This window comes from Amia ocellicauda, chromosome 3 (assembly GCF_036373705.1).
Source record: "Amia ocellicauda isolate fAmiCal2 chromosome 3, fAmiCal2.hap1, whole genome shotgun sequence".
Lineage (NCBI taxonomy): Eukaryota > Metazoa > Chordata > Actinopteri > Amiiformes > Amiidae > Amia > Amia ocellicauda.
The window spans coordinates 53,685,074-53,697,425 of record NC_089852.1 but is presented as its reverse complement, the minus strand read 5'-3'; the positions used below and the strand labels follow the sequence as shown (position 1 = coordinate 53,697,425).

The 12,352-nt window shown below is 37.1% G+C and overlaps 1 protein-coding gene across 2 annotated transcripts in view; it reads left to right on the top strand.

Annotated features, from left to right (window-relative positions):
- LOC136746992 (uncharacterized) overlaps window positions 1-5,067 on the top strand; it is a 30,870-nt gene extending 25,803 nt beyond the window's left edge. The window contains exons 5-6 of one of the 2 annotated variants that reach the window (XM_066699928.1): window positions 2,061-2,094; window positions 2,247-5,067. In XM_066699928.1, the coding sequence (XP_066556025.1) occupies window positions 2,061-2,094; window positions 2,247-2,408 (196 nt within the window). In that variant the 3' untranslated portion in view covers window positions 2,409-5,067. Of the gene's footprint in view, window positions 1-2,060; window positions 2,095-2,243 lie in introns of both variants that reach the window. The other variant, XM_066699927.1, reaches the window with a different exon arrangement.
- The last annotated feature ends 7,285 nt before the right edge of the window (window positions 5,068-12,352 follow it).

Sequence of the window (12,352 nt, the reverse complement as noted above, 5' to 3'; positions counted from 1 at the left end):
TTCTGCTAAGGGGACAGGACAACTGCACCGCATCAAAGGGACGATGGACGGGGCCATGTACCATCAAATCTTGGGTGAGAACCTCCTTCCCTCAGCCAGGGCATTGAAAATGGGTCGTGGATGGGTATTCCAGCATGACAATGACCCAAAACACACAGCCAAGGCAACAAAGGAGTGGCTTAAGAAGAAGCACATTAAGGTCCTGGAGTGGCCTAACCAGTCTCCAGACCTTAATCCCATAGAAAATCTGTGGAGGTTCGAGTTGCCAAACGTCAGCCTCGAAACCTTAATGACTTGGAGAGGATCTGCAAAGAGGAGTGGGACAAAATCCCTCCTGAGATGTGTGCAAACTACAAGAAACGTCTGACCTCTGTGATTGCCAACAAGGGTTTTGTCAGGAAGTACTAAGTCGAAGGGGTCAAATACTTATTTCACTCACTAACATGCAAATCAATTTATAACTTTTTTGAAATGCGTTTTTCTGAATTTTTTTGTTGTTATTCTGTCTCTCATCTACCATTAAAATTATAGACTGATCATTTCTTTGTCAGTGGGCAAATGTACAAAATCAGCAGAGGATCAAATACTTTTTTCCTTCAGTGTATGCATGTAACAATATTCTATAAATCTCATCCAGATGTCTCCAGATGCTTTACCTTTTTGTGTACATCTTCATAATAGCAATTATACAGCTGCTGACAGTAGTGTAATTCGATTTAGTGTTCGTGTCTTAAAAGTCGCCTTCATTCCCAAATATACATATAGCCCACGAGCGTCACTAGACCCTATTTAGTGAGGCTTCAGCCCCTCTATATTTTCTGTCAGCCCCTCTAAATATATTATGATCAAAGACATACGAAGCAACGGAGAACACCATCCAAACTCCGTCCCCATTACGCCGTCTTTAGAAACAGCGTTTTCCAGCCCCCCTATAACTGTCAGACGAGAAACGCCCCCGAACAGACTATAGAGATGCATGAATTCTAGAAATACTGTACTGTTCGAACATTGGGTACAAAATGCATAAATCAAAATCCACATTCAATCCGTTGTGAGTGCGTTGTATCCAAATGTATCATGCATGGAAACACCCCCCCTTATATAGGGTATAGGCTGAAAATACATCAGTGTAGTGAGTACGAGTGAGGTGTAATATACACTTGACAGTAGGCACGTTTCGCACGAAAGATCTGACAAGAAGGAATCAATTGTTAAGACATGAAAGGAAGAAAGCAAGAGCAGAATAAACAAGTTAAACAAGTCATGAAACGAAAATGAAGTGAACACTGACACATTGCTGAACAAAATACAATGTAAAATGACATTCAATATCAACATATTTTCTCTCTGTGCATGAATAATAAGCAACATTTAGTTTATGTGGATGTTGGGTGCAACATCTAATGTATTATTACGCACACTGTACACCAGTTATTTCACTGCACACACAGAGCCGCCGAGGATGTGAATGAACCCAGAGCTGTGCTTTCTCTCTACTTTGCCTCAACCACAAGAGGCTTTAGACAGCTCCGAAATGTCTAAATTCGGTGGCTGTGTGAAAGTTGCATTTTATTCTCTTGCGTTGTGCAAGAAATGAGCTGCGAGAAGGTCGTTTTGTGGCGCAAATCAGGACAGATTTTATACCGCAATAGTTAGCAGAGCGATTTCCATTCGCAGAAATGCCGCTAATGCTTCTGTTAGCGACTGGCAGCGCCAACATTTTTGATTAAATCCTGCCCAATGTTTCATGAATTTAAATTTAAATTTAAATTTAAATTTTGAAAATTGAAGTTTTTAATATAAAATGCATGCACACAGAGGTAGCAAGTATATTCAGATTGAAATCCTTAAAATCTGGAGAGGGTCCAAAGTCACTGCAGTAACTTGATTTATTTCTCTATCTGTCTCTATATTGTTCTGTTTCTTTCATTATTTATTTCCATATATTCCACAGAACCATCATGTATATGAAATGCTACATCTCATGAGGCTATCCTGGCAACCACCATTTTATGCAATAATTTTTCATTGTATTCATTATCATTTTATTTTTATTGCAGCAAAAAAACAGGAGAAGATCTTTCTACTTCCAAGGTAACAGTGTGGTTTTGGTTTTAATTTTGCAGTTAACTAGCCTGAAATTAAAGCTTTAATGCACTGTTTTTAGTTTTGGGAATTATATGTATAAAAACAAATAAATTAGTATACAGCAATAACACATTTATTACCTCTCTCTTTTAAAGCAGAACAAATATAAGAAGAAATCCAGGGAGTCTACTGAGCACCTCACACTAATGCTGGATCCAAAATCTCCAGAGCTACTGAAGAGCCCTGTCAAACACTCTGGGCAGGAATATGCTGAGCTGGTGAGGTACTCCATTGTGATTGATGTCAAGACCACAGTGTGAGTACATGCCACTGTGTCTCAGCCGCAGAATCTTGTTCTGTCTGTGGAAGTCAAATTTGTTTCCCAGCAATGGAATTACAACCAAGTAACACCTTACTTACTTCGTGAAGCAGGTTATCTGGGAGACAGGTCCTCCAAATTGGCAATGGTCAAATGGTCAGTCAAGTGTAGATAGTTTGCTGCAGATGATGAGTATATCCTCACAGGGGTGTGCATGGACATTTCGAACAAAAGGACAGTAAAGTCAACCTGTATGACTGTAATAATTCAAAGTGCTTATGTTTTAATTATTCTGCTTTAATGGCATCGTAAGCACAATGTAAAAAAAAAAAAAAATACTGGAAAAGCATTTCTGACTTAAAGAATGGGATAGTTGTGAAAACTTTTGTTTTCTGATGTTCATAGTGGATGGGGTCATTAAGCATGGGGTAAGTGACATCAAAAATAAAGAGTTGTAACTTTTCCCATGAATGACATATCTTAACAATTGGAGACTAAAGTTTTAAAATACGATAATATGTAAAGAGAATTTCAAAACATCATACTATATGAACATGGAGTAAATAACGTATGTGTTACTTTTATAATAAGGTACAACAATAGATGTTAAGTGTCATTGCATGAGAAAACCTGGCAAAATCTAGAAAATCAGGAAGAAGAAGGTCAGCCAAATTCCCCAATATTTTGTATTGAGGATTGTTGAAGGAACTATGATTAACCATATAATATAAGATTTCAGGTGTTTTTAGTTTCTAAGATCTGGGAGCCCCCTACTGGCCATCCAAAATATGCATTTACAGGTCTTAAAATTGACTGATTTCATACTATTGTTGTGACAGTTCTAAAAAAGTTCAGCTCCTGCTTTTAATGTTAGTATCAAAGGAGAGCTACAACCATGAACATGTACTGCCCTGGTCTTTAAGTTATGGTCCTAGAATCGGCATTCAAAGTTGGGATAAAAATCTCAAAACGTATTTCTGAAAAATGGGCTCATATTGAAGGGAGCAGGATGCTCAACTCACACTCCAAGAAAAAAGCTTGGCAATTTTTAATAAAGGCATGTGCACTCTTTGATTAGAAACCTTAACATAAATGGGATGTTAATACAGTAAGGGCTTTACAGGGGGCTCCTTGGGGGACACACTTTGGTTTTGGGAAGAATACACACATCTGGTTTAAATGCTTTTAAATGGTGTGTTGTGGGTAAATATCTTACAATTGAAATTAAAATCACTTGTGGTCATGTCCTTTACTTAGAAATATCAAATTAATAGCTTTGGAGTCTTCATAGTGGTTTCAGGAATACTCTGATAGTGGTATACCAGGGTGTTACAGCAGTAATCCTGTATCCAAATGGCATCTGTTGCAGTCAATGACTGCCTGAAGTCTGGAACCCATAGACATCACCAGATGCTGGGTTTCTTCCCTGGTCTGCAGCTGTCTGTTCCTGCTTGTTCTTGGGGTGTTTTGCCTTCAGTTTTGCCTTACAAATCAAAACAAACCAATCAGAGAGATAGCAAAAACATTAGGTGTGGCCAAAGTAACTATTTGGTACATTCTTAAAAAGAAAGAACGCACTAGTGAGCTCAGGTACACCAAAAGGCCCAGAAGACCAAGAAAACAACTGTGGTGGATGACAGAAGAATTCTTTCCCTGGTGAAGAAAAAACAACAACAGTTGGCCAGATCAAGAACACCCTCCAGGAGGTATAAAATATACTTCTCATTGGGAAAATCCATTCTAGAAGTTTTGTATTTTTACTCATGGATGTAGTTAGTGAATTGCTTTATTGTCATTCTCAAGCGAGATGCATCCTTCACAATTGCAACCTAGAACACAATAATTTAGTAATGTAAATACACACATAAACTGCCATGTGATTATTTTTTCCAAAGAAAACCTTACAGAACTATAAAATATGATCAATGTATGAATAGAGGCAAGGGGAATTCCAGTGCTAAATGAAAATACATTATAATGTTATTTCAAGATCCCAACAACACACATTAGAAATAAAGTCAGGCCTTGCAACCAAATAAATTTAGTCTTTATTGAAATTGATTATCCTGTTTATTTTTATTTACTGCAATAATTAATTTTACCCGGAGAAGCCCCAAGGTTTTATTTGTCAGTTTTATTATCATATTTACGCTTCATAAAAGTTTATATTGTGAAACACTGATATCAATTTCCACAAAACATTCATTTATGGGAATAAGATATGGAGTAAGAATGTATTTCATTGTATGGGTGGTTGTGCTAACCACATTCATAAAGCAGATTCAAGTGTTATGCTTAACTTTTTATATATTTTTGATTAATATTTGTTTTCATTTTTCACTTACTTCGCATATATTCTCATTACATTTTTTCTACAAAGTGGTTAATTTGTTTTTAAGTTTTAGCATTATTTAATCAGAGGTATGATAAGCATGTACTCACTGTATTTTTTAAATGTTGGGTTTCAAATTATTAATCCAGTATACAGGGTTAAGAACTGGGTCTATAATCACAGGACACATTAGCATTTCATTTCTTACCAGACATACTGTATTTTATTTTTAATGGCTTTATGTTTACATAATGGGAGAAACACATTATTGAATGAGTTTAATGTGTATTACAGTGGATACTGAATGTACTTTTGAAATAAAAGTATTTTCTTCATAAATGTTGTCTTTCTTTGCAACTGAAAACACATTTTTGAAACATCTGTATGCCAATGGTATATACATCAATTGATAAACAAGCCTTCCTATTATGATAGAGACACTTGTTAATTTAAACGAATCAAGAATACATCACACAGCTCACAAGAGGATGATTTTGCACTTATGTTGTAAGTCGCCCTGGATAAGGGCATCTGCCAAGAAATAATAATAATAATAATAATAATAATAATAATAATAATAATAATAATAATAATAATAATAATAATAATAATAATATTGCCCCAGAGTAAATTACTTTGGAATCACATTATCATAATAAATACAGTACCCACAATATAATCTGTTTAATTTAAATTCTTGTACCAGCAAATTGTTACATTGTGAAAAAGTGAAATCATAAAATGAACCTTTACCATTAAGACTGTTGTTACATGATGATCTTAAAGGCATGACTGGAAGTGTAATGGAGCTTAAAATTGTTACACAGACATTTAACCTGTTATTTACCCCTTGCAGTATATGTGCGTTGCAAGGACAAAGTCACTTATTTGCCTATTGTGAGGGAAAGGACATTTTATAGTCAGTTAATAGTTTAGACAATATATCAGCCCACTGCACTGAACTCACTGAAGCAAAGTCTTATAGCTCCTTTCATCCAGAATTTGTAAATGTGCTGTATGGGATCAGACCTCAGACTGGAATTGCTGCCAAAGACACACCTCCATGTGACCAAGTCACACAGCCCAAATAAAACAGCCCAGTCATGTATTGATAGTGGAACCTCATCCATCTATTTGCCGATGGATCCCAGTCTCAGAGTTCCTACACAGCATAATCATGTGTTGAGATGCCATTGTGTTGGGGTAAAATTGCCCCCTATGTATTGTATATACCCACTGTATAACTGTTAGAAAATATAAGAAACTTTCAAGTAAGTTACTAGTTAAAACTTGTTCTTATTATGATTTCTCTGCTCTTATTATGATTTCTCTGCTCAGACTTATCTGTGTGGCAGATAGAAACAATTTCTGCAGCCGTGGCAAATTCTTTGGGTAACGAACCGAAATGATCTATTAACAAGTTTTTATTACAGTGTGTACCAGTGCTTCCATGTCTGAACTAATTACAAAGAAAACCTTATGAAATTTAGTTTACTGTGTCTTTGATATTAACGTCTCCATGCTTAAACTAATTACAAAGAATACCTTATTAATTATCGCTTCCCGTGTCTCGGAACTGCCCCGGACATATGCCAAGAAGATATCATCCAGTTTCGGGACTGCCCTGAAACTCCTTTGAAATACTGCTTGTAAATGTATAAAAGGCTGTGTGAAACTTTCAATAAACGAAGATAAATGAACAGACTTCGGTGTCTGTGAATTTGTTCTTCCCGAGCGCTCGTCTCCTGTTGAAAGTCTCATCTGTTACTGGAAGCGCTCACTGGGGTGCCTGATTCACTGGGATCCGAAGGGTTGCTTCAACTGAAGCGTTGTACTTTAACAGTACTTTAAAGTACTTTAATGGTTTATTTTTAAACTTTACATTGTTCAGTTATAAAACTGTTCAGACTCAGAATGTACTGTTTCATTTTATAGTTGTTTACATGTTGTGCATTTGCACTTCTTTGCCTTTGAATACTGTCTGAAGTCAGCCCCACACACTCTCTGTGTCATTCTTGTATGTGTGTGTTTTTTTTGTTTAGTGCTACATGTCCTCTCAAGGACTCTCTTCCTATCCCTGCTGTCTGTACCTGTTCTCTGGATCAGTGATGGTCAGAACTGTTATAATTATTATTGATAATCATTATTATTTATTTCTTAGCAGACCCTTATCCAGGGCGACTTACAAAATTTAAAAGCATTACATAATACAGTATAAAATGACTGTCACAGCCCGAGTCTAGCACTCCTCAACCCCAGTTTAAGCACTTCCAGAGTTCCCTACCAGAGGTTGCCAGGGGAGGGAAGATACCGGTGGAACAGCTGATTCACTATTCCCAATCTGACTGACTCCCTGCCTCTTTAAAACATGGAAGCAATCAACTCCCTGTTGTTGGGTAGGCAGGAGACAAGCCTGTGAGTGTGTGAGTTGGGGATGAGTATTGTTGGTGTGTGAACTGCTGTGAAGACCATTTGGATATGAACTTTGACAATGATTACGGATTATGGACATTGTATGTTTAGTAAGGCTTGAGAGGAGCAAGGGTTTTGTTTACCTTTTTGTCTATCTCTTTGATTTGTGCACATGTACAAAAAAAAACTGCACTTATTTTCCCTGTATCCCGACTTGTGTTACTTAAGCCACGCTTGAAGGGTTACTTGAAAAAATAAATGTAGGTCCTAATTTTATAAAATGGATTAAATCAATGTACTCTTCACCACAGGCTCAAATACTTACAAATGGCATTATATCACAGAACTTCTCCCTTAGTAGAGGCACACACAGGGGAACACAGGGGTGCCCCTTATCCCCACTCCTTTTTGCCCTGGCAATAGAACACCTCGTGGAATCTATTACGTCTTCTACTACAATTGATGGCATCTCAGTAGGTGACAGCGAACACAAAATATCTCTTTTTGCTGACAATATTCTCCTATATTGATCAAACCCTGAAAAATCAATCCCCGGTGTTCTTGGAGCAATTGATCAGTATAGTTCTTTTTCGGGCTATAAAATTAATTTTGCCAAATCTAATCTGAGCTCTCCCCCTTCTGCAGACCTAAGGGTAATCTCCCCATTCTAATGGGCCCAAAGAGGTTTCAAGTACCTTGGTATCTTTATTACCCCAATACTCAATACATTATTTAAGAGTAACTACTCTCCCTTAATTAAGAAAATTAAAGAAGATCTAAAAACCTGGACGCATCTACCAATCTTTCTTCTGGCTTATTCAAATTAATTTGATCAGGATTAATATTCTCCCTAAATTTAATTATTTATTCCAATGTCTGCCTTGTTATTTGCCACACTCTTATTTTTAACACTAGAAGCGCCGACATTTCAAACTACCTACAATACAAGCGCCATAGCCGGTCATTGTAACCAATAGCTCTTTAACACCTGTGATATGACAATCAAAGGCAAACCATCGTATAAAACTCATACGTTTTATTCATGAACATCAAATCCAAGATTTACATAGCACAAATGTAGTATTTAAATTGAAATATGATCATAAAACATTAATATTATTGCTATAAATAACAACGCACTTTTTTCTAAACATGCACACTGCAGTCAAAGCATGAATAACTATATAGCCTACAATAAGCATAAAGCCCATAAACGGCATACAATAAGAGAATTAAAAAGTGTAAATGTAAATATTGGAATAATGCTCAAAAGCAATATTTTATAGTTAAAAAATAACTATTGCATCTATCAAAACATAATTGTACACTAAAGTAAACATTTTCAACATCATGTAAACTTTGTTTTCAACATACTTGGCTTTTATTCACTGTAGTTTTGTATTTTAATAAACTATTTACTATATATTTACCCTGCATACCTGACAGCTCGGGACAGTCTACACAGGACACGTTTCTGCATTTTCCCTGCATGAGCTCATCCCTCACACTGCATTTTGACAGCCTCTCCAGATCAACTCTTTTTCTCCACGAAAATACATCATCGCAATAAATGCTCCTCCGCCGATAATGTCCTGAATCATTATTTTGGTGCGATGTGCCTGTGCTATTGCACTCTGTACTATGTGCAGTATCAATCGCATATTGATCAGTAGAGTAAAAGCACTCCATTTGGACCTGGCGTTTCACTCGCAGTGTGTTCACAGCACTGGCACAAACCCACGAATGATCTGTCATTGCCAGTATAACTGATGCCCCTGAATCAGTCATGTTCATATACACAGTATTTCCAAAACGAGCTCTCTTCAGTCTCCGTTTCCAATCCGTGTTTATTTGCGGGTAATCACTACCTGTAGACAGGTAGAGATCACAACTGGAGCGCCAGACTGACTCTATTGTAATGGGAAGGCAGGATTATGTATTAGATTTGATTTATTATGTATTTAAATGACCGGTCAAAATAACCCGATTTTGGCTATTCTAGGTAAATGTGTTTATAACTTATTTATTTTTGCGTTTATGCAGCTAAAATGCTGTAGGCATGTTTAATACATATATTTAGGAAAAGTCACGAACGGGTATGTGCAGTGTATTTAGGAACACGGAGTAATTCAAATTTTAATAACCAAATCGGTCAAATTGACCGGCTCGGCGCTTCTAGTGTTAAAGAGATCAATACATTCATATCTAAATTTATTTGGAATAATTAAAAAAAAAGAATTAAGTTGGCAACTTTGATTAAGCCCTCGGCAGAGGGTGACCTTGCCCTACCCAGTCTCGAATTATACTATTGGTCAGCTCAGATTAGGCAGATGATGGGGTGGCTTTTAAATTGTCAAGATTCTCTTTGGATACATATGGAATCTTTGTTAAGTCACCCTGTCTCTCTGAGATCCCTTCCTTTTATTAACAATTATAAGTCTTTGGGTCTTATAACAAAATCATATGTAATACATAAGAACATAAGAAAGTTTACAAACGAGAGGAGGCCATTTGACCCATCATGCTCGTTTGGTGTCCATCAGTGATGTAGTGGTAAAAAAAAAGGTGGGTAAACTATGAATTTCTCTGGATAATTCTGATACGACAAATCATTCATCAATATAATCGAAAAAATATTAAATATTTAAACAGTATCAATTAATTGCATTTGGTGTAAGTCTACTAAAAAGGAAGACATAGTGTAGGTAATTAATCAGGGTATTAATAAAAATAAAAATCTGGACTGAAGACCAAACATATGCTTGCAAATGTTGATATTAAAACATTTGTATTCACATTAATAATTATCTGATATGAGCTACACTGCAAATACAGTAAATATTTTGAAGCACTAAAGAGCACTAGTGTGGATACAATATGTGATGATAAACAATGTATTAATGTACAATACATAACTGTTACACATGAAACCGGTGACAACTAATATTTGTATGGGGCGCCGTTTGTGTCAAACATAATTTCGTGCACGAAAGCTCTTTTGTGGACGAAATACACATTTCGTACCACTAAATGTACAATATCTGTAATTCATTTCGTAGATAGAATGATGAAAGATGAAAACTTTTGCATTTTGTGCACGAAATGTATTTTCCCTTACAACATTTTGTGGACATAATGCAAACTCGGGTGTTCATTTTGTCCACTGAAGGCAAAGTACATTTTACATTCCGTCCACAAAATTGCTAATACTCATTATGTGCACGAAACGAGCATTATGTACACGAAATGACATTTTGTGGGACGAAATACACATTACGTGCACTAAATGGCATTTCTTGGGACGAAATACACGTTACGTGGACGAAATGACATTTCGTGGGACGAAATACACATTACGTGGGACGAAATACACATTACATGCACGAAATGGCATTTCATGGGATGAAATGGCATTTTCTGAATCACATGACTCAATTCGTGACATCACCGTGACACGTGAGAAGTATTGGCGAATCGGAGGAGACTGAGGGCGCAGAGGTTTCTGAGGGAAGCTGGTAATGATGGTGGATCCCAAAAGTAATAGCGTTGCTGTCGGACTGCGGACACTGGCTGAAGGGGTCAGCAACCTCGCACGACTTGTGGAGTTGTTGGTAGTGCCGCCTCATCCACTTGATGTTACCGCCTCTGTCAGGCCGTCGGCACCTCCTGCTTCACATCAGCAAACAGCGGCAACTGTCGATCCCTGTGAGTACGGTAAGTCGACTTTGTGTTTTGCAGACTTCTCTCTTCTAAATATTTTCCTTAGCATCGATTGTTTTTGGATGTTTAATTTTGCTTTTAAACTGTTATACCACTAATGGGCTACATTATGAAAAAGGTATCGCATTTATTTATGGTCATTCTACAAACTTGTGTTGCGACAAATCAAAATGTCCTGCACTGGTTTTGAAAATCGGGTGTATAGCAAACAGTGTTGTTGACTTGTGAGCCTGTTCATCCGTGAGCTGCGTGTGTTTATTACAGAAGCAGTTCCTGCAGCAGTGGGAAGAGATCTGATGCTATAGTCCAGGCTGGGAAATGAACACCCGCCACCCGCCAAATGGTAACTTGCCTGATCTAAACACATAAACCCGCCTCTTAGGGGAGATGGGCAAAATGGCAGCGCGGTGAAAGTGCTCACTACATTAGAGCGCTTTTAAAGCAGTCAGATGAGGGACATTTTACTGCTTCCGAGACCGATAAAAATGAATGAAGCATATGTTTTATTATTGTAAACTTTTAATTTGGCACATTGTTCAGTATTGTAGACAGTTATGACAGCAATTTTTTTTGGGGGGTGGGGGGGGGGCAGAGGATTTATGATGAGGGGGTGCCAGGGGGTTAAGGTACAGATTAAGACGTTTCTAGTTAGTTTCAACCTGAATGTCAGAATCCCCTTTTTTAATTACTAAACATTAAACTTTAATATTACATGCTCCTTCACAAAACCTGCTAAACACAATTTACCTCATTTTCTGGCAAATTGTGGTAACTGAGAATGTACAGAGCTCCTTGTCCTGTCAGACTAATAACTACAGCAACATTCCAGGAAAAACTGGCAGATATGTTGGGTTTAATTAGTTTCCTTGCCCCTGGCAAACACTAAAAAGTAAAAATGTGAGAATACCATTATCAACTTAATCAGCTCAAATTAAATTTTAATATTAAAATTAAGATAGGGATGAATAAAAACGTTTTTGGAATAATGATTGAATTTCCTCCTGCACTTCTTGAACATTCCAGGTAGAGTCCAGATTAATTTTGCCAGTCAGCCCCTCTGCAGCTAGTTTCTCCTTTTCCTGACCCCTTGGTATCTTCCAAGTATTATAATTTTCGGGTGTACTGAACGGAAGACATACAATGTCTTTAATTACTTCCCGGGCCCTTCCAGCAACAGTTCTCCTAAGTTTTGTAGGATTGTGAGATCGTGTTCTGCCATGGAATGATGACAGCAGAGGCAGAATTCTCTAAAGACAATATAAAGAAAAGGCATGCTGTGGGTGGAATTGCATAATATTACAGATACAACAGAAGTTACTATGTCTGTATTACTTTTCACATAATACATAAAACAACAACAGAAAACTTGTTTAGGAGTGCTGATTCATTCAGCAATGTACAATACTTACATCAGGAGAGAAATCATGTTCGGGTGTTTCGCCTTGAGCTCCTCTTCGACCCTGCAAATAAATACTGTTAAA